The sequence below is a fragment of the Hylobates moloch genome, unplaced genomic scaffold (assembly GCF_009828535.3).
Source record: "Hylobates moloch isolate HMO894 unplaced genomic scaffold, HMol_V3 SCAFFOLD_10, whole genome shotgun sequence".
In the NCBI taxonomy this organism is placed as follows: domain Eukaryota; kingdom Metazoa; phylum Chordata; class Mammalia; order Primates; family Hylobatidae; genus Hylobates; species Hylobates moloch.
Window position 1 is genome coordinate 108996137 of NW_026652285.1, and position 26517 is coordinate 109022653.

At 51.6% G+C, this 26517-nt stretch overlaps 1 protein-coding gene across 6 annotated transcripts in view; it reads left to right on the plus strand.

Annotated features, from left to right (window-relative positions):
* The window catches only part of TRAF2 (TNF receptor associated factor 2), a 58347-nt gene extending 42391 nt beyond the window's left edge, over nt 1-15956 (plus strand). For all 6 annotated transcript variants that reach the window (XM_058445335.1, XM_032165694.2, XM_032165693.2 and 3 more), the window contains 5 exons: nt 3019-3093; nt 6690-6971; nt 7492-7669; nt 10100-10248; nt 12276-15956. In XM_058445335.1, the coding sequence (XP_058301318.1) occupies nt 3019-3093; nt 6690-6971; nt 7492-7669; nt 10100-10248; nt 12276-12494 (903 nt within the window). In that variant the 3' untranslated portion in view covers nt 12495-15956. The remainder of the gene's footprint in view (nt 1-3018; nt 3094-6689; nt 6972-7491; nt 7670-10099; nt 10249-12275) is intronic.
* The last annotated feature ends 10561 nt before the right edge of the window (nt 15957-26517 follow it).

Consider the following 26517-nt stretch of genomic DNA (forward strand, 5'->3'; position numbering starts at 1 on the left):
GTGATCCACCCGCCTCGGCCTCCCAAAGTGCTGGGATTACAGGCATGAGCCACCGTGCCCGGCTACATACCATGTTCTGAGGTCAGCTGGAATACATTTTTTCTTTGAGTTTATGTCAGATGTGGTATATAGTTCATTTGCTTCGGGTTCTTTTAAAATGTGAGGTTTTTTAAAGGTTTACTTTTGTTCTTTGACGATGTAAACTGTTGGCCTGCTGTCTATCAGTCAGAGCTGTGCAGAGGCACTGGAGCTGCCTCCCTTCAGGCCCCGTCTCATCCTCCCAGCCCCTCCTCTCCATCTTTGCTGGTTTTGCTGGAGTCTTTCTCGTTGACCACGCTCCCAGGGGCTTGGTCGGGTTCCTCACCGCTGCCTGGGACATGTGCAGGGCTGAGCCGAGTGTGGGGCGGCGTATGTTGGGACCTGGTCCTTTGGAGGCTGTCCTGTGGGGCTTGCTGGACAGGAGCAGTGGGCCTGGGCCTCATGGCCGAACAGCCCAGAAGCCTCAGCGGTCACGGACACCTCGTGTTTGATAAGGTGTTTGCCCCTTCATGATGCTGCTGGCAGGAACCACAGACGGGCGGTGTTTAGTGTTTCCTGGGGACCTGGGGGTTGCCCTCCAGCCCTCACAGGAACCCTAGGGCACGCTTTATCAGATGAGGAAATTGAGGCTTACGGAGGCCAGGTGCCCAGCTGGCTTCCAGCTCCATGGTCGGCCCTGCTGTGGGCAGCCTGGGGGGACTTGTCTCTCCTCGTTTCCAGCAGCACCGTCTCCCACACCTCCCTGGGCGATCGCACCCCCATTCCCAGCATGCTGCGCACACGCCAGGTTTCTGGCCTCTTCTCCTTCACCTTCCTGTGGTGGAAATTTCTGAGCCTGGACAGAGGAGAGAGAGCGTGTTAGAAATTGGGGCCCTACTGCGGCTCAAGATGGGGAGTGCCCAGTGACAGTTCTGTTTCATTCCTGCCTCCACTTCTTCCCACAGCCCAGTGTTTCATCCGAAAATACCAGTGACAGCAGAGGGATCCTTGCTTTATTTTAAGAGAAAATACATTGTGGGTTCATACTGATGTTTGCATTTCAGATTCTTACCCAACTTGCATGTTGCTGTCTCCTTTCTACAGAAAGTTGTGGTTCCTGTTGACATTGCTGTACATAAGAACAGTGTCAGTAGCACTGACTCTGATCCATGGCAAATTATATGATGACAAAGTTCTTTTTGCTTTTAGAGTCTGTATTGAGTTGCTGTGTCATAAGTCATTCGAAGCAGCGTCTGTGGGCAGGCGGCTGTCTCAGTATGCCACGGGGGCACATTTGTTTCATTTTGCTTTTGAGTTTTAAAGATTGCTCTTAAAAAAAAAAAAAAAAAGGCCGGGAGCGGTGGCTCATACCTGTTATCCCAGCACTTTGAAAGGTGGAGGCGAGCGGATCACCTGAGCTCAGGAGTTTGAGACCACCCTGACCAAAATTGCAGAAACCCCGTCTCTACTAAAAATACCAAATTAGCCAGGTGTGGTGATGCATGCCTGTAATCCCAGCTACTCGGGAGGCTGAGGCAGGAGAATCGCTTGAACCTGGGAGGCGGAGGTTGTGGTGAGCTGAAATCGTGCCATTGTACTCCAGTCTGGGCAACAAGAGAAACTCCGTCTCAAAAAAAAAAAAAAAAAAGTTTTGTAATTTTGTAAAATGGTTACATGGCACCAAAGCAAAAACTACAAAAAAGGTGCATTCTGAGACGTCAGACGGAAATGTGTCAGGCTCCCTGTCTGCAGCGCTGTGTGGTAGTTCAGAGATTTGCATTCCCGTAAGCATTGTGGGAGCACCGTCTCCCCAGACTTGCCAGCAGAGTGTGTTGTGAAGGTTGGACGTTGCCACTGTGATGTGTGAGAAACACATCGGTCCTCTATATTGTGGGTCCACGTCGTGGATCCAGCCAACCGTAGATTGGAAGTGTTCAGGGAAAAATGCACTGAACATGCGTAGACGTTTTTTATTGACACAGTGTTCACGTTGTATTGGTCATGAGTCACCGAGAGCTGATTTAAGGTATAAGGGGGGTGTGCTTAGGCTCTGTGCAAACACTGCCATCTTCCATCAGGGACTCGAGCATCCTTGGGTTTCAGGGACCCTGAGACCAACCTCCTATGGGTGGCAAGGGACAGCAGAGTCTCCGGGCGGTTCTGACAGGCGTTTCCCAAGCTGTGGTGTGACCGAGCTCATCTGTGCTTCTCTTGCTGTTTATGACTCCTGCCCACTTCATGGTGTTTTTGGTTTTTTGTGTTTTGGGAATTGTGCAAGGTTCTTATGTTACTGTTTCTGGAAACTGATTCACAGTTAGGGCCATTTCCCTCCTCCCAGGTATGAAATCCTGTGCTGCGTCTGGTGTTTGTGGGTTTGATTTTTTCACACTCAGAGCCGCAACACACCCGCCATGTCACCTGAGAAATGGAGGAGGGACTTGGGTTTCATGTTTTTCCTTGGGCTGTTCCCGCATCCTTAGACCCACGTCAGATATCACAGTGTTAGTCTGTTTCTTCCCCGGTTCAATGCTCCTGTCGTATGTGAGTGTCTGTGTGCACTTGGCCCCTTTCTGGATTTTACGTTTTGCTTCATGTTTTGTCTATGTCATCCTGCACCACCGTGCACCAGGTGAGCAGTGGGCGTTTGACTCTGGGTTTTGAACCCAGGCCCTGGGGCCTCAGCACCGCATGTCCTGTGATAAAGGGACAGTGATAGAGGGACAGGCGTGCCATGTGACATACAAGCTGGGGTCTCCACAGGTGTCCCAAAACGCTTGCCCATTTCATTTACTGGCACAGTGTGCATGTTTGCACGTGCGTGTGCACGGGTGTGTGCGCGTGTCACTTTAGAAATGGGCTATTGGGTTTCATTCAGCTGAGAGTGAAGAGGCCAACGGGGCAGGTCATGTAACCCTCTGTCTAAGTCACTGTGGTCCATGTGGAAGTGCTGAAATGCATCAGAACAGAGAAAGATGACTCTGTGACGTCATTCCCTTGTAGTTCCAGGACCACATCAAGACTTGTGGCAAGTGTCGAGTCCCTTGCAGATTCCATGCCATCGGCTGCCTTGAGACGGTGAGTCTGGGGGTCTGAGGTTGGGGGCCACCCCTCATCCTGGGTGCAGTCTTCACTGCCTCCAGCCCAGCGCTTCCTGGTTTCCTTCTGGCTGCTTCTCAGCCTACTCTGCAGCTCTGCCTCCTCCTGCCCCAGCTGTCTGAGTGTCCCCAGCTTGGTCTCTGGGCTGGTAGCCCTGTCCACTCCCATCCTCCTGGTGGCGTTGTAGTGCCCGGCTTTGACTGCCACCTGTCTCTGAGGATGCCTAAGGCGTGTGCCCACCTGTCGCCTTGAGCCTCCCTGGGTGTTGAGTGCACATCTCAGACGTACCCGGCCGGCTCGCCACGACCATTCCTTGGCCGCTGTCTCCCTGCCCCCATCTCACACAGAAAAGGGCAGCACTCTAACACAGCGGCTGTTGCCGAGCCCCCCGCTACCAGCAGGCACTCGGGCCCCTCCTCTCGCCTCAACGCTCCACGTTCGGGCTGACAGAGGTCTCGTCTGCCCTCAAATGGTTCCTGGACACCTGGACCCCCCATCCCCCCAGCCGTCACTGCCCTGGCCACGTCGTCCTCATCTCTCACTGGGACGCAGGCTCAGGCGCTTATGGACCCCCGTTCTTTTCCGCTCTGGCCTGTTCACAATTGGAAATCAATCACAGCTCTTCCTCATGGCTTCTCATTCAGAGTGGCCTGCTCCTGTGATCTTTCCCTCCCCTCAGCTATCTCCTCTGCTCTGCTCGCTGGCCTGAGCTTCCTTGGGCACGCCCACTTGTGCCCACCCCAGGCACTTGGACACTGGCACAATGGCCAGGCGCCTGGGTCTCTCCAGGTGGAGCCCCCTGCTCCACCCCTGCAGACTCTACCCCTCTGTCGCCAGCACCGCATGTCTTTGTCTCTTGTCCGTCTTGCCCTGTACCACAGGAGCCCCTTGAGGTCAGGACCCTCGAGGAGTACTGGGCCCAGAGGTGGCCCCCAGCTGAGGTGTGTACCTGATGGATGGAGAGGGGCAGGCCGTGGGTGCAGACCCTCCCCTGGCCAGCTCGCTGGGCAGGCATCTTCCTTGCTTGAAGACAGGGATGCCTTGACGGCATTTGTGGTAGAGTCAGTTGCTGACTTGATTCTATGTGTCCTTAGATACTGCATTTTTTTCCTAATAACGGTGAAAAGGACCATGGCTGCCTCCATTTTCTTTGTCTGCGTTGGATAGTCTTCTGCTGTCCGTGTTCTTGTCTGTTTCCCACTCCAACCTGGCATCTGCCATCTCTAGGAAGCCCGGGCTTCCTGTGCGGGAGGTTCTGTAGAGACCACCCGGGCCTCAGTGGCGCTCGTTGCCACCACTGTGTTCCTTGTTTCTGGGACTTTTGGTGTTGAGAAATGAGAGAGAACACAGCATGAGTCTGTGGCGACGCTCGCTTCCCGTTTGCACAAAGGATCTCCCCGTGCTGGCACACCCACCCCAGGCTCAGCCAGGGCGTGCTTTTTCCATGCCGCACACAACACGGTCCCAGCAGCACCACTCTCTGAGAAGATGCAGGACGAGCTCTCGTCTAGCTGTTTGTGTCTCTTGAGTGCCCTTCTGCTCCCTGGGTGGTCGTGCCTCTAGCTGGGTACACATGTAGGTCCATTTGTTTCTTTTACTGTAATTTTTTTAGAGTGTCTTATTTATTTATTTTATTTATTTATTTTTGAGGCTGAGTCTTGCTTTGTCACCCAGGCTGGAGTGCAGTGGCATGATCTCAGCTCACTGCAACCTCTGCCTCCCGGGTTCAAACAACTCTTGTGCCTCAGCCTCCCAAGTAGGTGATGAAAGGCCCAAGTAGCTGTGATCACAGCTGTATGCCACCACACCCAGCTAATTTTTGTATTTTTAGTAGAGATGTGGTTTCACCATGTTGCCCAGGCTAGTCTCGAACTTCTGACCTCAAGTGATCCTCCTGCCTTGGCCTCCTAAAGTTCTGGGATTACAGGCATGACTGTGCCTGGCCTCATTTTTAAATTTTGTTGTGGAAATTTGAAAATAATTTAATTTCAAAGTCAGGTCTATAAAATGAGTATGTTTAAGGAGGCCTAGCTTCCACCCCTGTGTTTTCACCTTCCCCCTGTGGGTACCTTTTTATTTTTTATTTTATTTTATTTTATTTTTGAGATAGAGTCTCGCTCTGTCACCCAGGCTGGAGTGCAGTGGCGCCATCTTGGCTCACTGCAACCTCCACCTCCTGGGTTCAAGTATTCTCCTGCCTCAGCCTCCCGGGAAGCTGGGATTACAAGCACACACCACCAGGCCCAGCTAATTTTTGTATTTTTAGTAGAGATGGGGTTTTGCCATGTTGGCCAGGCTGGTCTCAAACTCCTGACCTCAGGTGATCCACCCACCTTAGCCTCCCAAAGTACTTGGATTACAGGTGTGAGCCACTGCACCTGGCCTATTTTTATATTTATTTATTTATTTTTGAAACAGAGTTTCGCTCTGTCGGCCAGGCTGGAAGTGCAGTGGCACCATCTCAGCTCACTGCAGCCTCCCCGTCCTGGGTTCAAACGATTCTCATGCCTCAGCCGCCTGAGTAGCTGGAATTACAGACATGTGCCACCACGCCTCGCTAATTTTTGTATCTTTAGTAGAGACAGGGTTTCACCATGTTACCCAGGCTTGTCTGGAACTTGTGGGTAGCTTTTTTTTTTTTTTTTTTTTTTTTGAGACAGAGTTTCGCTCTTGCTGCCCAGGCTAGAGTACAATGGCACGATCTCGGCTCACCACAACCTCCACCTCCCGGGTTCAAGCAATTCTCCTGCCTCAACCTCCCGAGTAGCTGGGATTACAGGCATGCACCACCACCCGCAGCTAATTTTGTATTTTTAGTAGAAACAGAGCTTCTCCATGTTGGTCAGGCTAGTCTCCAACTCCCGACCTCAGGTGATCCTCCCACCTCGGCCTCCCAAAGTGCTGGGATTACAGGCGTGAGCCGCCGTGCCCAGTCGTGAGTAGCTTTTTTAAAATGGTGTGTTGCTTTTATTTTTCTTTTCTTTTCCTTTCTGTCCCTCCCCCTCCCTTTCCCCCTCCCCTTCTTCCCTTCGTCCCGTCCTGTCCTGTCCTGTCCCTTTTTTCTTTTCTTCAAAACAGGGTTTCACTGTGTCAGACAGGCAGGGATGCAGTGGTATGATCTTGGCTCACTGCAGCCTCAAGCTCCTGGGCTCAAGTGATCCTCCCACCTCAGCCTCCTGAGTAGCTGGAACCGCTGGCATACAGCACCATGCCTGGCTAATTTTTTAAAATTTTTTGTAGACATGGGGTTTCGCCATGTTGCCCTAGCTAATCTCCAACTCCTGGGCCCAAATGATCCTCCCGCTTCGGCCTTCTGAAGTGCTGGAATCACAGTTGCTAGCTACTGTGCCTGGCTGCAACTAAGTTCTATAGCAAGCTTCATATTCTTTAAACATACCTGACTTTCAGTCTGTCATACATAAAAAGGATCAGCCATGGCCAGGCCACCCAGGCATCCCTATCTCTGACTCTGGCCTGTCTCCTCAGCTCAGCTGAGGCCCACATCTTGGTGGCAGTCCCCGGGTGGGAGCCGAATGGTAGGTGGAGCCAGCAGCCTCCCTGCCCTGTGCCTGCAGGTAGAGGGTGAGAAACAGCAGGAGCACGAGGCGCAGTGGCTGCGGGAGCACCTGGCCATGCTGCTGAGCTCAGTGCTGGAGGCAAAGCCCCTCTCGGGAGACCAGAGCCACGTGGGGTCAGAGCTCCTGCAGAGGTGCGAAAGCCTGGAGAAGAAGACGGCCACTTTTGAGAACATTGTCTGTGTCCTGAACCGGGAGGTGGAGAGGGTGGCCATGACTGCCGAGGCCTGCAGCCGGCAGCACCGGCTGGACCAAGACAAGATTGAAGCCCTGAGTAACAAGGTTTGTGCCTGCTGGGCAGCCAGCCATGAGGAGGACAGTGTAAAGGGGGATAGTGTCCCCGCCCCAGCAGATTCTAGCAGGTCCTGGAGCTTTAGAGCCCCGACAGTGTAGAACTCCATCCACAAACCCCAGTCCAGCGTGGTTTCTAGGGGAGGCTCTGGCTCCCTCCATTTCTGAGTCCTGTCCTCTGAGGGACCCAAACCCTGGAAGGTCATAGAGGCCAGGCCGTGGGCGGGAGCCTCTTCTTTTTGATGGGAGGGTAAAGTCAGCCATGGGGATGTGCATGGCCTGGTGTGGCTTCTGAGCACACTTGCTGGCTGGGAGCTTCTGTGTGGACTTGGAGCCACCACCTCTTGGCGAGGGCGGGGTTGGGTTCTTGTGTGCAGGGAGCGGACATGAGAAACATGGAGCCCAGGGGTGCCCAAGAGCACTGTCCTGCTGGAGATCGGTGGGTGTGGGAGGCAGGGGCTCGTGCCCACACCCCTCCTGTAAGAGGGAAGGTGGTCTTGGCACCCGGCAGGTGCAGCAGCTGGAGAGGAGCATTGGCCTCAAGGACCTGGCGATGGCCGACCTGGAGCAGAAGGTCTTGGAGATGGAGGCATCCAGCTACGATGGAGTCTTCATCTGGAAGATCTCAGACTTTGCCAGGAAGCGCCAGGAAGCTGTGGCCGGCCGCACACCCGCCATCTTCTCCCCAGGTGTGGTTCTAGGACCCCCACCTCACTGCGGCTGCTGTTTACTTGGCACCTGGGTCCCCTCACCCCTGTGACCACATGGGATGCCTCCCAAGGGTGGGGCTGGTATACAACCCCCAGTGATACCGGGAGCGGCTGCCCCTCCCTGAGTGGCAAGTGGGGCAACTGAATATGGGCTGGCCGGTGGGTGCCCTTGGGCAGGGGTCAGGGTGGGGAGGTTGGGCTGGCTGCCCTTCTGCTGTGCCGCCCTTGAGGGCTACCCCTCGTCACCCACAGCCTGGTCCTCTGGCATACAGCCCTAAAGCAGACATTACATCAACAGGCTCTCCTGCCTGATCACAGCTCCCAGGAAGACAGGGCGGGTGGGAGTGGCCGGGGGGATGGGACATGGCTCCCACAGCCTTGGGGCTGAGCTAGTCCGACCCCTCCCAGGTTCATTTTCCACACAGAGCTCAGGGAGGGTGTTTCTCACATCCCGCTCCCCCGCCTTTTTTTTTTTTTTTTTAACCCCAACTACAGGGCCTCTTGAGAGGGTGCTCGTGGGGTCTCCCCTGGAGGGCACTGCTGGTGACGGGGTGGGGTGGTGGCTGCCCAGCCACCAGGACTGTGCTTCTGGGCACTGCAGTCCAGAGGCGGCCCCCCTGCTGTCCCTGGAGGCCCTGGCTGACCTCATGGCGGCTCCAGCCATCATCTCAGCCCTGCCTGACCTTGTGGCAGCCCCAGCCATCATCTCGGCCCCCACCCTGTCAAGGCCCTGGCTGACCTCATGGCAGCCCCAGCCATCATCTTGGCCCTGACTCAGGCACTCCCCTCGTGGCCTTTGTTGCCATGGCTCAGAACACACCCTCATGCGGACTTTATTTTTACACTGACTTGGTGAACGTGCTGATAGAATCTTAGGTTCTAGGATCCAGGCTGAGACACTGTAGGCACCTTCCTGTTTGAATTTAGCCTGGCGCTGCTGGTGAAACTCCCTGAGCACCGGGGGCCATGGCAGTCCTGTGCTCCAGCGCCCTCAAGGCAGAAAGAGACCCAAGCGTCATCTGGAGGGGCCGCCATGTTCTGTGTGGTGCATCCTGAAAAGGCCTTCAGCAGGGACCAGAACTCACACTCTCTTTCTTCTCTGAGTTGAGACTGGAAAAATGAAAGATTGTTTTGGGGGAAACTTGAGGGAACAGTCTGGGCAGCCTGCAGGGCATGGCCCTGTTCCTCCAGGGCTGGGAAAGTTAGCACTGCTTTCTGGTGGCGACCTTCCCTCTGCAGCTGCTGGCTCAGCCGATTGTATATGCTGAGAGCTCTGTACTAAGCGTGGGGTGAAGGGTCAGCATTGTGGAGGCCCTGCCACAGAAGTGGTCTTCTTGGAAGCTGCACTCGAGCAGGAGGACCTGTTCGTGTGGAACATCTGCCTTAAGTAATGCTGGTGAACACAGCTTGTGTGTGGCATGCGTGGAGGCCGAGGACGGGCAGGATGGGCCTGGGCACGCCGTGGAGGACGAGGACGGGAGGGTGGGCCTGGGCACGCGGTGGAGGACAAGGACGGGAGGATGGGCGTGGGCACACAGTGGAAGACGAGGACGGGAGGGTGGTCCTGGTGCCGCCACAGTGGGGTCCCTGCGTGTAGACCTTTGCACACGGTGTTCTGTCATGTGACTTGGAAAGCAGCCTCTGCTGTGTTCTGGCTGTCATTCACGTCTGTGTATTGTTGGGTGGGAAGGAAGTTGACTCTGCTTGTTTCGGGGTTCACTCTAGCCAGCACCTCTTCTGAGGCAGGCTTGGGGCCCATCGTAAGCCCTGGGCGGGTCAGGGTCCCCTCTGCGGCTCTGCCAAGGCCCCAACCACTGCATTTGGTGGATCTCTCCATGTTGCTCTGCTCATTTTCTTAAGTTTTGGGGGTTACATTTGGGATTCTTAGAAATGCTTTTTCTGGCCGGGTGTGGTGGCTCACACCTGTAATCCCAGCACTTTGGGAGGCCAACACGCGTGGATCACCTGAGGTCAGGAGTTTGAGACCATCCTGGCCAACATGGTGAAACCTCATCTCTACTAAAAATATAAAAATTAGCTGGGTGTGGTGGCGGGCGCCTGTAATCTCAGCTACTCAGGAGGCTGGGGCTGGAGAATCGCTTGATCCCAGGAGGTGGAGGTTGCAGTGAGCCAAGATTGTACCACTGCACTCAGCCTGGGCAACAAGAGCGAGACTCTACCTTTTTCTAATTTTTCTAATTACTACTTTTTTTTTTTTTAAATGAAATTTGTTTTCGTTGGAAACTAACTACATAGTTTGAGAAAAAAAAAACTGCTTTCTTTGCACCCCAGAACCTGAATGTTTCTTTGTGAGTGTTTTTGTCCCTGGGGGAGGGCAGCCAGGCAGGAAGAGCCTTGTCCCACCCTTGCTGAGTGTCAGCTCACCAGGCACCCCTCCTGCCTCCCCAGCCTTCTACACCAGCAGGTACGGCTACAAGATGTGTCTGCGTATCTACCTGAACGGCGACGGCACCGGGCGAGGAACACACCTGTCCCTCTTCTTTGTGGTGATGAAGGGCCCGAATGACGCCCTGCTGCGGTGGCCCTTCAACCAGAAGGTGTGAGGCTGTCCCCGCAGGCTTCGCTAGGGCCGCACCTGGGAGTCCCTCTGGGCAGTGCGGCTTCTGTGGTGCAGGGTCGTGTGGGACAGGGTGGCTTGGGCTCGCTGGACCAGGTGTCTGCAGCAGGCACGTCACCCTGTGATGCTGTGTCACATGGTGGAGAGCTCTGGCAGTTTCTGTTGTTTCCATGATTTCTGAGCACTGGTCCGTGACACAAGCAACTGGCTTCCTGACCTGTCAGATAAATATAAATATGACTAAGAAAAAGGACAAGGCCGAGTGTGGGGGAGTATGTATCCCTGTGATCCCAACACTTTGGGAGGCTGAGGTGGGAGGATTGCTTGAGCCCAGGAGTTTGAGGTCAGCCTGGGCAACATAGTGAGACCCCATGTCTACAAAAAAAATAGAAGAATTAGCCAGGCCTTTTGGTGCGTGCCTGTATTCCCAGCTATTCGGGAGGCTGAGGCAGGAGGATTGCTTGAGCCCAGTAGGTTGAGGCTGCAGTGAGCCGAGATCATGCTACTGCACTGCAGCCTGGGCAACAGAGCAAGACTGGGCTCTAAAAAATAAATGAACAAAAGGACAAAGCACAAAATAATGCAGGTTCGGGGTGCCCAGCTTTAGCCCAGGACTCCAGCTGTTGATGGGTGTCTGGACCAGTAGTTTGAAAACCCCGCCCTGGAGAGAGTGTGCAAAGGAAGGAACACGGCTTCGGAGCCCTCTTCGTCGGAGGTGTCATTTATTTATTTACTTATTTTTAAGACAGAGTCTTGCTCTGACGCCCAGGCTGGAGTGCAGTGTCATGATCTCGGCTTATTGCAACCTCCACCTCCCGGGTTCAAGCAATTCTCCTGCCTCAGCCTCCTAAGTAGCTGGGACTACAGGCACGCACCACCATGCCCAGCTAATCTTTGTATTTTTAGTAGAGATGGGGTTTCACCACGTTGGTCAGGCTGGTCTCGAACTCCTGACCTCATGATCCGCCCACCTTAGCCTCCCAAAGTGCTGGGATTGTAGGCATGAGCCACTGCGCCTGGCCTATTTTGAAAATCAGAATCTATTATTTTGTGGAACTGAAGATCCAGAGACTAGGCTGGAATGAGAAGGTCCCTTCCTTCTGCCACAGTTGGCCCAGGCTTGCTACTTCCCCCACCCCCTATAGCTAGCTAGTGGAGTAGGCAGAGCAGAGTTGGGCGGGGTGAGGGGGTGTGGAGGGCCCACAGGCCCTTGTCTGTCCTGGGGTGTCCAGGTTCACAGGCCCGACAGAGGCAGACTCAGGTTCTCCCTGAAAAGTGCTCTTCATGGGCGGGCAGTGGGTGCTTCATGATCTCTTTGGCAAGAAAATGTCTTTGTCAGGTGTGTTATTTTTTGCATTTTCCTAATAATCAGGCCGGGCGCGGTGGCTCACGCCTGTAATCCCAGCACTTTGGGAGGCCGAGGCAGGCGGATCACGAGGTCGGGAGATCGAGACCATCCTGGCTAACATGGTGAAACCCCGTCTCTACTAAAAATACCAAAAATTAGCCGGGCGAGGTGGCGGGCGCCTGTAGTCCCAGCTACTCGGGAGGCTGAGGCAGGAGAATGACGTGAACCCCGGGGGGCGGAACCTGCAGTGAGCCGAGATCGCGCCACTGCACTCCAACCTGGGCGACAGTGAGACTCTGTCTCAAAATAATAATAATAATAATAATAATAATAATAATAATAATGATAATTCAAGTTCAAGAGTGGTAAGCTTTAGTCTAGGACTCCAGATGTCAGTGGACAGGAAAGGCCAGAATGGACACAGGTTCCCCAGAGAGAAGCAGAATGCCGGTGGCTGGGGAGGGCTGGGAAGCCCAGGCGCTGCGGCAGGAGCAAGGCCGCCCACCACGTGGTCCCGGCTGGGCCTCAGCCTCTGGCCTGGGTCCTGGGATGGCCGCCTGTGGCCTCCTGCTAGTGGCCCTGCTGGTGGCCAGACCCTTGGGAGCCAGAGCGAGACGGCCCACAGACCTGTGTCCCCTCCCTGGGGCTCTCTCCTCCAGGTGACCTTAATGCTGCTCGACCAGAATAACCGGGAGCACGTGATTGACGCCTTCAGGCCCGACGTGACCTCGTCCTCTTTTCAGAGGCCAGTCAACGACATGAACATCGCAAGCGGCTGCCCCCTCTTCTGCCCCGTCTCCAAGATGGAGGCCAAGAATTCCTACGTGCGGGACGATGCCATCTTCATCAAGGCCATTGTGGACCTGACAGGGCTCTAACTGCCCCCTACTGGTGTGTGGGGGTTAGGGGCAGCCAGGCACAGCCGGCTCACTGAGGGGCCACCACACTGGGCCAGGGCCTCACTGTACAAGTGGGCAGGGGCCGCGCTTGGGCGCTTGGGAGGGTGTCGGCCTGCAGCCAAGTTCACTGTCACGGGGGAAGGAGCCACCAGCCAGTCCTCAGATTTCAGAGACTGTGTGGAGGGGCCTAGGAGACGAGCTTAGCCCAGGGCTGTGGTGGGATTGGCCGAGGGTCTTCAGGTGCTTCCCAGCACAAGCTGCCCTTGCTGTCCTGTGCAGTGAAGGGAGAGGCCCTGGGTGGGGACACTCGGAGTGGGAGCATATCCCAGCAGTGCCCACATAGCAGGAGCCCAGTGGATGGCCTTGTGTCCCTCGGGCATGACAGGCAGGAAGGATGGCTGCTCCAGGAGAAGGGCCTCCTGCTGGCCAGAGCAAGGAAGGCTGAGTAGCTTGGTTCTCCCCTCTGGCCCCTGGAGAGAAGGGAGCATTCCTAGACCTCTGGGTGCTTGTCTGCACAGAGCTCTGGTCTGTGCCACCTTGGCCAGGCTGGCTGTGGGAGAGGGTCTGATCCCATGCTGCCTCTGCTCAGACCACTGTGTGGGGGGTGCACAGCACAGCCTGCGGGTGAGGTGTGAGAGCTTGCCATCCAGCTCACGAGACAGCTATTAAACCATTCAAATCTTTGTGGTCAGTGGCATCCATTTGATTCCAGGTTGCCTGTGGCTTCCAGTCTTGGCAGTGGTGACCCTCTGCGGGTCCTCCTGGCCTCCTCTCCTCTCACAGACCCCTCCCCACAGGGTGCCTGGCCCCTGCCTGCTTCTCTAGCTAGCCAGGCTGTTCTGTTCCTTACCTGCTGTAAGCTGTCTCTTCTCAAGGCTTGGTGAAGCCCAGCGTTCCCTCTTTTGGAATGTTCTTCCCTGTCCATCTCCTCTCCTGGGCCTCCCCAGGGACTCCTGTGAGAGCAGGATGAGGATGAGCCAGCCCTGGTCCTGCCTTTCTGTGCACAGGCTCCACCAAGCATATTGGCTGCACTGAGTGTCCTGGTTGCACCGAGCGTCGTGGCTGCACCGAGTGTCTTGGCTGCACCGAGGGTCCTGGCTGCACTGCCCCTGTGGTGTGTTTGGGACAGTGCAGGCAGGCGTAGGCACGGCTTCGCGCTCGCTGTCAGGGCAGCCGTGCCGGGACCTACTGGGCATCTGTATCGAGGTCCAGGATAAAGTGTTGTCCCCTCTCGACATCTTCACGCACTGCTGTAGTTTGAGAAGTTAAGACTGTGGAAAAGTACAGAAAATAACTCAGGCACGGAACTGACTGACGGGCACTGTCTGTGTTCGTGAGTGTGTACTAGGCCTAAAGAGCAGGCATTGCAGAGCCCTGCTGTTCCCTTTCCCGGCCTCACCTCAGCTCCCCAGGCCAGTGGCGGGAATTGTGGCGTTCGGTTCCCCTTGGGCTTTAGAGTTTTGCATCTGTATGTTTCTACATTCACAGATAAGAGTATTGCATTGAAAATGCAGAAACCGTCCACTGGATCAGCTGCAGGTAGCTGGGCTTTTTACTCAGCCTGGCTACTTTTAATGCCTCTAGTGCTGGGCACTCTGCGTGGTGGATTCTGACTGCCGTGTGTGAGTTCCCTAGAGAGCACCTTCCAGTCTCTTCCCGTGTCTTCAGGGTTTGGTGACTGGAGACAGCCAGACCTGCTCTCGTGGGTCTCCCGTCAACCTGGAAGGAGGGTTGGTGGTTTCTAGGCCTCCCCTTTTTAGCAGTTGCCAGCTTGCTTTTGCAGAGGGGCTGCATCCAGTCCTTCCACCAGCATCAGGGGAGGGTTCCCATCACTCCCATCCCTGCCCGTGCTTCGTGTTGTTGGAATTGAGGAGACGCTGCAGCCTCCTGTGTGTGAAGTGGCATCGCTGTCACATGCGTTTCTCTGATGACTCGGCGGAGTTGGGCGTCTTTACCATGCTTACCTCTCCCTTGGATTGTCCCCTGTGCGAATTGCCTGTTGATGTCTTTTTCTCATTTTTCTTTTGGTTGTTGGTCTGGGTCTTATTCTCCTGGTTGGTAGGAGTTCCTGATATTCCTGATGACAGATTCTCGGTTGTGTCTTTGAACTGTGTTTCTGTTGTTCCTGATGTGCAGAAGCTTAAACCTTACGCATGATCAGCTGATCTTATCCTTTATGAATGGTGCTATTTCCAACCGACTCAGAACATCCTGACCTTCCCTGAGGCTGAAAACCACTGTTATGTTTTCGTCTAATGATTCTGAAGTTTCGTCTTTAACATACTGGGCTTCTATATTTGGGGATTTATTTGTATGTGACAGGTTTTGCTGGGTCACTGCAGTTTGTTAAAACAGATCGATTGAGGTCATCTCTTCTCACTTAAAACGAAATGGAACTGTGAAATGAGAGGAATGGACCAAAAAAAAATCCTCCCACAGGGACAAAGATGGGGAAGAAGCCAACATCCCACAAAGGATTTGAACGCATTTTGGAAGGTGGGAAGTGGGTTGGTGGGTGGCTGCTGAGCAGAAGAGGGCTGAGGGGGAAGCTGGCCACACCGGGAGACCCTGGCATGGAGCAGAGTCTAAAAGTGGATCAGCTGAAAGACCGGGCAGAGGAGCTACCTTCCAAGTCCTTTGCCAGCCAGAGCAGCCTGATGGTCCTCCTGACCCTCACCTCCCTGCAGCGGAGGTGGAGGTCTGGAGAACCTGGGGGAAGAGCTGAGGACTGCACCCCCGCAACGCAGTGAGAGCAGCGTCGGGCTCCAGGCTGAAGAAGGAGCAGAGGTCTGCACTCAGAACAATTACCTAGGTACTGGCTGCCACACGAAGAGGCTCCCATGAAGCAGCCCAAGGCCTGGAGGGACAAAAACCTCTGGAGCAGCCCCGTGGGCAGGTCTGGCCCAGCCGCCTCGTGGCCTTCTGGGGAAGTGACAGGCTCTGTGCAAACCCACAGAGGTACCATCGTCACTACCTAATTTTGGGATATTTCATCACCCTACAGAGAAACCTTCCCTTAGCAGTCACTCTGTTCTCCCTCCCCTCAGCCCCTGACAGCCAGCCACAAACCTACCTTCTGTCTCTACAGATTTGCCTACTCAGGACATTCGTATGAATGTGGCCTTTGCTTTTACTCAGCAAGATATTTTCAAGGTTCCTGTGTGTTGCAGCATGCATCGGAGTTTCATTCCTTCTAATGGCTGAATAATCTCTTGTATGGATGCACCACAGTTTATTTATCCATTCACCTGTTGCTGGACATTTGGGCGGTTTTTACAAAATTTTGGCTACTCTGAAAATGCTGTTGTGAACATTTGTGAACAAGTTTTTGTGGGAATGTGTATTTGTTTTCATTTCTCTTGAATATTATACTGAGGAGTAGAGCTGCTGGGCCACTTGTTCAGCTCTTGGAGGAATTGCTGAATTTTTGTGTCACCTTACATCTCCCTCTGGAAGTGGCTTTTTTTTTTTTTTTTTTTTTTTTTTTTGAGATGAAATCTCGTTCTGTCTTCCTGGCTGGAGTACAATGGCACAATCTCGGCTCACTGCAACCTCCGCCTCCCAGGTTCAAGCAATTCTCCTGCCTCAGCTTCTGGAGTAGCTGGGATTACAGGTGTGAGCCACCATGCCTGGCTAATTTTTGTATTTTTAGTAGAGATAGGGTTTTACCATGTTGACCAGGCTGGTCTCGAACTCCTGACCTCAGGTGATCCACCCACCTCGGCCTCCCAAAGTGCTGGGATTGCAGGCATTGCACCTGGCCTCTAATAACATTTTTAAATTTCACATAGTAAAATTGATTTGTTCTTTTGTTTTATTCATGGAACATTCAATTCCATGGATGTTCACACCTGTGCAGATTTGGGTAAGCACCATGGGCCTGGGAGCCAGGCGAGCCCCGCCGTCTCAGAAGGCTGTTCCACTTTCCCCATAGTCACCACCCTGACCCATGGCACCTGTCCTCCACCACTATAGTTATGTCTTTCCAAGAAGGTCCCATAATGGAGTCCTACAGTGCGTGGCTGGGAGCAGCGGGATCTGCAGAACGCCACTGAGATTGATCAGGATGCGTGCATCAGCATTTGTTTTCTCTTTTTTTTTTTTTGGAGTAGTGCCCTATGGATGGATCAGTTTGTCTCATCACCTGTTGAAGGGTATTTGGGTTGTTTCTAATGTTTTGCAGGTCTGAATAGAGCTGCTATAAACATTTGTGTACAGGTTGTTGAGCAAGTTGTATTTCATTAAGGTAGTTAGCAATGGGGCTACTGGATCACACAGTAAGTGTATTTTTAAATTCAAAAGAAGCTGCCAAGCACTTTCCAGAATAGCTGTAGCCTGTTGTGGAACGCCAGCATGAGCCACAGTTCCCGCTGCTCCACATCCTCTTGGGCACTTTGTGTTGTCAGCATTCTTTTTTTATTTCTTTTTAAGATACAGGGTTTTGCTATGTCACCCAGGCTGGAGCGCAATGGCGCAGCCCTAACTCACTACAGCCTCAAACCCCTGGGCTCCAGTGATCCTCCCACCTGGGCCTCCCAAGTAGCTGGGACTACAGGTTCACACCATCGTGCTCAGCTTATTTTCTTTAATTTTTGGAGAGACGGAATCTCACAGTGTTGCCCAGGGTGGTCTCAGACTCCTGGTCTCACACTGTCCTGTCTTGGACTCCCAAAGTGCTGGGATTATAGGCATGTGTCACTGTACCTGGCCAAACTTTATTCTTTTCTTTTTCTTTTTCTTTTTTTCCTTTTTCCTCCATCCCTCCTTATTTTTCTTTTCTTTTTCTTTTTTTTCCTTTTTCTTTTGACCTGCCCTGCCCTCTCTCTTTTTTTTTTTTTTTTTTTTTTTTTCAGACAGTCACAGTCTCGTTCTGTTGCCTAGGCTGGAATGCAGTGGTACAAATCCTACCTCACTGCACCCTCGAGACCTCAGGCTCAAGCACGTCTTCCCACCTCAAGCATCCCAAGTAGCTGGGACCACAGGCAGACCACCACACTTGGTTAATTTTTTAAGTTTTTAGTAGAGACAGAGTCTCTTTTTTTTTTGAGACAGAGTCTCGCTCTGTCACCAGACTGGAGTACAGTGACCCATCTTGGCTCACTGCAACCTCTGACTCCCCGGTTCAAGTGATTCTCCTGCCCCAGCCTTCCAAGTATTTGGGATTACAGGTGCGTGCCACCACACCCAGGTAATTTTTTTGTATTTTTAGTAGAGTCGGGGTTTCACCATGTTGGCCAGTATGGTCTCGATCTTCTGACCTCGTGATCTGCCTACCTCGGCCTCCCTGAGTGCTGGGATTACAGGCATGAGCCACTGCACCCAGCTGGAGACAGGGTCTCTCTATGTTGTCCAGGCTGGCCTGAAACTCCTGGGCTTAAGTGATCCGCCTGCCTCAGCTTCCCAAAGTGCTGGGATTACAGGCATGAGCCACCACGCCCAGCCCGTTCTTGTTTTTCAGAATTGTTTTCCCTATTTTTGTTCGTTTGACAGTACATATATATTTTACAGTCAACTACAAAAAAAAAAAATTCTAGGATTTTGATTGGAATTGCGTTAAATCTACACATCAGTTTGGGGAGAATTGACATCTATGTTCAGTCAGACAGTCCATGAACATAAGTCTGTCTCTATTGTTTATCAGCGTTTTGTAGTATTTCATATGTATGTTGAACTGGCTGGAATGCAGTGGCACTATCACAGCTCACTGTGGCTTTGACCTCCTGGGCTCAATGGATCTCCCCACCTCAGCCTCCTAAGTAGCTGGGACTACAAGTGTGTGCCACCATGCCCGGCTAATTTTTGTATTCTTTGTAGAGATGGGGTTTTGCCATGTTGCCTGGGCTGGTGTCCTGGACTCAAGTGATCCGCCCACCTCTGCCTTCCAAAGTGCTGGGATTATAGGCATAAAAGCCACCATGCCCAGCCAGTATACATATCTTGTACATGTTTTAGTAGGTTTATGCTTCAGTGTTTCTTTTATTTATTTATTTATTGCTTCCTATCCCACAGCTTACTTTGTTTCTTGAGCTGTTGTAAGAGGTTGTTTTTTGAATTTTGGTTTCTGACGGTATATTTCCAGTGTTTAAAAACAAAACTGATTTTTATGTGTTCTTATGCCTCGTAACCTTGATGAATTCACTTACTGGTTGTAGGAGATTGGGACTTTGTTTTATAGATTTGGGGGGCTTTTATGCATAAACAACATGTCATCCATGAATAAGGACAGTTATTTCTTTTTATTCAATCTCTGTGCCTTTTGTTTCTTTTGCTTGCCTTGTTCCATTGGCTGACTTCCTGTTTATAAGGTTGAATAGTAATGGTAAGAGTCTATAGCCTTTCCTCATTCCCACTCTCGGGGAAGGCTTTCTTGCTTTCACAATTATGTATCATGTTACCCACGGGGATTTTTGGTGATGCTGTTTTATCAGGTTGAGCAAGTTCCCTTCTTCTAGTTTGCTTCGAGGGTTTTGTTTTTTTTTAATATGACTAGACATTTTATCAAGATGCTTTTTCAATGGCTGGGTTTGGTGGCTCATGCCTGTAATCCCAGCACTTTGGGAGGCCGAGGCAGGCGGATCACCTTAGGTCAGGAATTTGAGACCAGCTTGGCCAATATGGTGAAAACCCATCTCTATTAAAAACAAAAATTAGCTGGGTGTGGTGGTGCGTTCCTGTAATCCCAGCTACTTGGGAGGCTGAGGCAGGAGAATCGCTTGAACCTGGGAGATGGAGGTGACAGTGAGCTAAGATCGTGCCATTGCACTCCAGCCTGGGCAACAAGGAAACTTTGTCTTCAAAAAAAGAAAAAAAAAAAAAGATGCTTTTTCTATACCAAGTGATATATTCATATGGCTTTTCCCCTGTACAGTTAATATGGTGACTTACGTGGTTCTTCAAATATGGGCTAACCTTGCATTCCTGGAATAAACCCTACCTGGTTATGGTGCACTATCACTTTTATATATTGCTGGATTTGGTTTACATTTTTTTGAGGATTTTGCATCTCTGTTCATGAGGGACATTTGTCTATAATTGTCTTTTGTATTGTCTTTGTCTGGTTTTGGTATCAGGGTGCTGTGGGCAGAAAATCAAGACCAGGAGTGGGTTTGTTGTCATCACAAATGCTTGAAAAATGTGGAAGCAGCTTTGGAACTAGGTAGTAGGCAGAGGCCAGAAGAGTTTGGAGGAGCGAGAAAAAGCCTAGATGCCATTCGTGGAGTGTAAAGGGTGATTTTGTTGAGGGCTCACAAGAGAACTGTAGGGAAAGTCTGAAGCTTCTTTGAGAATACTTAAGTGGTCATGGTCAGAATGTTGGTAGAAATCTGGACAGTGAAGGCCATTCTGGTAAGATCTCAGACAGAAATGAAGAACAAGGTGTCAGAAACTGGAGGAGTGACCATCCTAGTTATAAGGTGGCAGAGAACGCGGGTGAAGAGTGTCCATGCCCAGTCCTTCCTTTGTGGAAGGAACTGGGATGTCTGGCTGGAGAAATACTCAGGGTGTGGCATGTCTTCTTCTCACTGCAGAGAGTAAGATGTGAGAAGAGAAGTGAATTAAAGATGGAATTTATAATTAACAAGGAAAGATTGGGATCGTAAGGATTTTCAGCCTGGCCATTTAGGGAGTAATAAGGTGTCTTTAGGAGAACAGACCAAGTGTGTGGCCAAGCAACTTAGTATGGACAGAATGAAGCCAGAGGCTGCTCATCAGGACAGTGGGAAAATGGCCCCAGAGGCATTTCAGATTCCTGGTGCTGCCCCTCCCACCACAGGCCCAGAGTGCCAAGGTTTGGGAAGGAAATATGTCAAAAGAGAGGTGTAGGTTGTGGACCTTAGAGCCTGCTGGCCAGGGCCACCCCAAGTCTGCTGTCTACATTCCAGTGCAGACCCCCTAAGCCACTCCAGCCTGTCTCAAGTGGACCCAGGGAAGGTACAAGTCATAAGCCTTGGTGGTGTCCATGTGGTGCTGATTCTGCAGCCTTGCTGGGTGTCACAGGATGTCACAAGTCTCCAGGCCAGAGCCATGGCAGAGCCCACACTAGGACACTATGTGGTGGAGCCTTGGGGATAAGGCCACCTCTGAGACCCCAGAACTGGAGAGCCTCGTGTTCATTGCCAGCCTGGGAGAGCTGAAGGCATGAGACTCCAACCTAAGAGCTGTGTGAGGGCTGAGCCCAGCAAAGCTATAAGGGTGAGGTTCCCAAGAGCCTGAGGACCCAGACGTACCCCACGGCGTGCAGAAGGCAGGATTTGGAGTCAAAGATGATTCTCAAGCCTTAGGATTTAGTAGTGTTCTCCCTGTTGGACTTTGGACATGCTCGGGGCCTGTTATTCCTTACAGTGTATCCCTTTGGAATGGAAATGTCTGTTCTATTCCTGCCCTGCCATTGTATTTTGGAAGCATGTAACTTGTTTAATGTCACAGGCTCACAGTGGAGGGAAAGTTGGCTCAGGATGAATCGTGCCTTGAGTCTCACCCAGGTTTGATTTAGATGAGACTCTGGGCTTTGGACTTTTGAATAGGGCCATTGGGATGGAATTAGTATATTTTGTATGTGAAAAGAACATGAATTGGTGTAGGGGCAGGGATGGAACGCTATGGTTTGAATGTTTGTATCTCCCAAACTCATGTTAATATTTAATTGTCATTGTAACAGTGTTAAGAGGTGGGATCCTTAAAGGGTGATGAGGTCAGAGGGAGCATAGGCTGGAATTGCTGCTGGTATAATAAGGTGAGCTTGGCCCTCTCTTGCCCTTCCACCTTCCACAGTGACACAACAAGAAGGATCACACCGGACACTGGCACCTTACTCGGGGACTTCCCAGCCCCCAGAACTGTGAGCCAATAAATTTCTATTCCTTATAAATTATCTGGTCTCAGGTATTCTGTTATAGCAGCAAAAACAGACTAAGAGAAGACAATGTTTGTGCTCCCCCCCACCCAATTTCCTGTATTGAAACATAATCCCCAATGTGATGGTACTTGGAGGCGGGACTTTGGGAGTTGATCAGATCATGAGGGTGCAACACTTGTGGATGGGATTAGTACCCTTAAAAAGAGGCTCCAGCCCGGTAAGGTGGCTCACGCCTGTAATCCCAACACTTACAGAGGCCGAGGAAGGCAGATCACTTCAGCCTAGGAATTCAAAACCAGCTTGGACAACATGGCAAAACCCCCTCTCTACAAAAAATATAAAAATTAGCTGGGTGTGGTGGCACATGCGTGTTGTCCCAGCTACTTGAGAGGCTGAGGTGGGAGGATCACTCGAGCCTGAAGGTTGAGGCTGCAGTAAGTCATGACTGTACCAGTGACTCAAGCCTGGGCAACAGAGTGAGAAACTGTCTTTATTTTTTATTTTTTATTTTTTGAGATGGAGTCTTGCTCTGTGGCCCAGGCTGGAGTGCAATGGCGCAATCTCAGCTCACTGCAAGCTCCGCCTCCTGGGTTCACGCCATTCTCCTGCCTCAGCCTCCCGAGTAGCTGGGACTACAGGCGCCCACCACCACGCCCGGCTAATTTTTGTATTTTTAGTAGAGACGAGGTTTCACCATGTTAGCCAGGATGGTCTCGATCTCCTGACATTGTGATCCGCCCACCTCGGCTTCCCAAAGTGCTGGAATTACAGGCGTGAGCCACCGCGCCTGGCCCTGCCCGGCTAATTTTTTTTTTTTTTTTTAGTAGAGACCGGATTTTACCATGTTGGCCAGGCTGGTCTTGAACTCCTGACCTCGGGTGATCCACCAACCTCGGCCTCCCAAAATGTTAGGGTTACAGGCGTGAGCCACCATGCCCAGCCTTTTTCCCTCTCTTTTTATAGATACCTAATCTTGGTATGAATGGTCCTTTTTACATCTTCCATTTTTTTGCTGAGACTTTCATATTTTTACATCCATTGCAAAATGTTTGTGATTGCTTGCTCTGGCATATTTATAGTAGCTGCTTTAAAGTCCTTGTCAGATAATTTCAACATCTGTGTCTGTGTCACTTCTTCCGAAGCCTGGTGTCTGGTGGGTGAGTACCATGCAGGTTCCACTTGCATATCGAGAAGTGTTAGTTTTTGTTCAGGGTCCGTCTACCCGGGGCCATGGCATAAGGTTCATCTGCAATGATTGTAAAGTGTTCAGATTTTGTAAATCCAAATGTCATAAAACTGTTTTAAAGAGCACAATCCTCAGCTGGACGCGGTGACTCACGCCTGGAATCCCAGCACTTTAGGAGGCCAAGGTGGGCAGATCATGAGGTCAGGAGATCGAGACCATCCTGGCTAACACAGTGAAACCCTGTCTCCACTAAAATAACACAAAAAAATTAGCTGGGCGTGGTGGCAGCTGCCTGTAGTCCCAGCTACTCGGGAGACTGAGGCAGGAGAATGGCATGAACCTGGTAGGCGGAGCTTGCAGTGAGCCAAGATTGCGCCACTGCACTCCAGCCTGGGTGACAGAGCGAGACTCCATCTTAAAAAACAGACAAACAAAAAAAACCCCGTCTCTACTAAAAATACAAAAAAAAAAAAAAAGTAGCTGGGCGTGGTGGCGGGTGCCTATATTCCTGGCTACTTGGGAGGCTGAGGCAGGAGAATGGCGTGAACCCGGGAGGTGAAGCTTGCAGTGAGCCGAGATGGTGCCACTGCCTTCCAGCCTGGGCGACAGAGCGAAACTCCGTCTTAAAAACAAACAAACAAACAAACACACAATCCTCAAAGGTCAGGTGGACTAAAGCATTCCTGAAAGCAGCTGGTAAAGTGCTCACAGCGGATCATTTGAGTTTGAAAAATGTAGAAACGAACCTGTCAAATGCCAGCGAGAGCCATGGAATAAAACCACTGATGCAACGAAGAGCGTTGAAGATCAAACAGAAATGTCAAGTCAAATTTATAATGAACCGATAAAAGAAAAAGCGCTACGGAAACTTCAGGACATCAAAGAAGTCAAGCAAAGCATCCATCTTATTCGAGCCCCTCTCGCGGGCAAAGGAAAGCATCGGGAGGAGGAAACAGCAGCATCAGCAGGATGCGTACGTGGAAGATGCTTCTTACAGATCTCACCGGAGCCATTTGGAGACTTAGAACTGCTAAATTATTGGTTTATGTATTACATAAGTTCAGTTAAATGACAGGCGATTAAAAATATCTCTCAGCCGGGCGCGGTGGCTCACGCCTGTAATCCCAGCACTTTGGGAGGCCGAGGCGGGTGGATCACGAGGTCAGGAGATCGAGACCATCCTGGATAACATGGTGAAACCCCGTCTTTACTAAAAAATACAAAAAAATTAGTCAGGCGTGGTGGCAGGCACCTGTAGTCCCAGCTACTCAGGAGGCTGAGGCAGGAGAATGGTGCAAACCCGCAAGGCGGAGCTTGCAGTGAGCCGAGATTGCGCCACTGCACTCCAGCCTGGGCAACAGAGCGAGACTCTGTCTCAAAAAAAAAAAAAAAAAAAAAAAATCTCTCTCTCCTACATTGCTGTCTGCAAAACACTGGAGTTTATGGATGTTAGATTGCATCTCGTTGTTAAACCTTTGCTAATGTACTTATGGAAATCACAAAGATTGTAATACAGAAGTGAATTGTAGACATAAAATGGTCGTGCCATGTGGATAATGGCAGGCACTAGGCGGCATTTATGTAGTAACTAATGACAAAAATTCATGGCTGGTGGCATATAAAATACTTCTTGCAGTAAAATATTTCCTTTATTAATGTTATAGAAGGGGCCATAACAAGGAACTAACAATTGGTGTGACAGCTAGCCTCAAAGACTGTCTTTCATTTTGGTTTCAGCACCTCCTGTTTGGGGTTATTAGCATCTTAGAAGAGCACGATGGCCTCGTATGATGAAGCCGAATTTTGCTGCTCTGTTCCGAGCTGGTTTAACTGTTCTGATAGGCAGCTGTGGATGTTGGGGTTCAGAGCTTAGACTCTACAATTTCTGCCTTGGAGAACACGCAGTTCTTACTTGTGATTTCTGGTAGAACAAGCTTTATTTTTCTAGCCTAGCAATGATCTCGAAGCAGAGGAATCCCAGTACCTTTTAAGAATTGTGTTGGCCGGCGCAGTGGCTCATGCCTGTAATCCCAGCGCTTCGGGAGGCCAAGGCTGGAAGATCACTTGAGCCCCAGGAGTTTGAGACCAGCCTGGGCAACATAGTGAGACCTCATTTCTACAAAAATTAAAAAATAATAAAAATTTATTGTGTGTTTTTTTAAAAAAGCTACTGATTGTTTTTGGGAAATAGGATGTATGGTTCTTTACCTTTGCACATTGAATCTTTTATTTTTTATTTTTTTTAGAAACAGGGTCTCCGTCACCCAGGCTGGAGTGCAGCGGCCCGGTCATTGCACTGTGCAGCCGTGGCCTCCCAGGGGACTAGGGTTACAGGTGTGAGCTGCTGTGCCCAGCTGCAAGTTGAAATGTTGTGGTTCTTCATGTGTCAAGTAATTTGGGGCTATATTCTAGACATTTTGAATATGACTTTATGAGATCTGGGTCATGTTTGAATCCTGTGGGAAATGTCGAAGTCTGGTTAGCAGGCACTTGGTCCTGTGAGGGTTGGGCCCACACTGCTCCTGCCTGCGTGGGTGTCTTTGGTTAGCAGGCACTTGGTCCTGTGAGGGTTGGGCCCACACTGCTCCCGCCTGCGTGGGTGTCTTTGGGGTTAGCAGGCACTTGGTCCTGTGAGGTTTGGACCCACACTGCTCCCGCCTGTGTGGGTGTCTTTGGGGTTAGCAGGCACTTGGTCCTAGGAGGGTCGGACCCACATTGTTCCCGCCTGCGCGGACTCCTGTCTTCAGAGCTGCTGGTCTTTGGTCTGGGACCCGAGGCTGGTCCACAGTTCCCCAAGTCCGTGGTGTGATCATTAGACCCATGTGGGTGCTTGCCAAGCTCCCTACACTGGGTTTGGTTGCTGGGCTCACTCACTGTCCATTCAGACAGTGACGTGCCCTTGACTGGGCCGCGTTGGAGTCTATGTGGCAGGAGGGCCGGGGAGGAAAGCTAACGGGGCTGGTCCCACCCTCAATACAGCCGCACTGATCTGTGAGGGACTTTCTGGCCTCCAGGTTTGGCTCTGATGGGTTCCTGTAGCCACCACTCCCACTGCCATCAGGGTCACAAAAGAATGGAGAAGAGAAAACCCAGGGCATTGCCTCACTGACACTGTGCATCAGCGTCAGTTCCTTTCCCTGGCCCTTAGGGCTGCTCTGGGCTTTCTGCCTGGCCCCAGCACTCACCTCCAGTGTTCCAGCTGCGTGGAGTTCAGGTCATGGAGGTAAGGTCAAGTATCAGTTCTGCGAAACTTTGGATCTTGCTGCTGCTCCCTGACCCAGCTCTCTGGCAGCTGCTCCGGGCCACGTGCACAAGTTTCATAGCTGCAGTTTCACAGAGTTCACCCTGTCGCCCAGGCTGGAGTGCAGTGGTGTAATCTCAGCTCATTCCCAGGTTTGATCAATTCTCCTGCCTCAGTCCCCTGAGTAGCTGGGATTAGAGGCGTGTGCCACCACGCTTGGCTAATTTTTCCTTTTTTTTTTTTCTTTTTTTTTTTTAGTACAAAAGGGGTTTCAACATGTTGGCCAGGCTGGTCTTGATCTCCTGACCTCAAGTGATCTGCCCGCCTCGGCCTCCCAAAGTGCTGGGATTACAGGCATGAAGCACCGCGCCCGGCCTGACCTCAGCATGTGTTTTCTGGGGACTTCTGTTCTTTTGGTAATTCAGTCACTTTCTCTTTAAACACTGGGTCTCCACCCCCGCCCCGTAGATGGGGTAGGGGCATGCATGCTGCTCCGTTCCCCTCCCAGGGCTCTGTTTCTTTCATCTCCTCTGTGCCGTCTTTTGCTGCCTGGTCCTCTCGTCGAGTCTGTCTGGTCCAGTGCTTTCCACATATCAAGCTTTTTTTTTTTTTTTTCTTTTTTGAGACAGTCTCGCTCTGTTGCCCAGGCTGGAGTGCAGTAGTGCAACCTCAGCTCACTGCAAGCTCCGCCTCCCAGGTTCACACCATTCTCCTGCCTCAG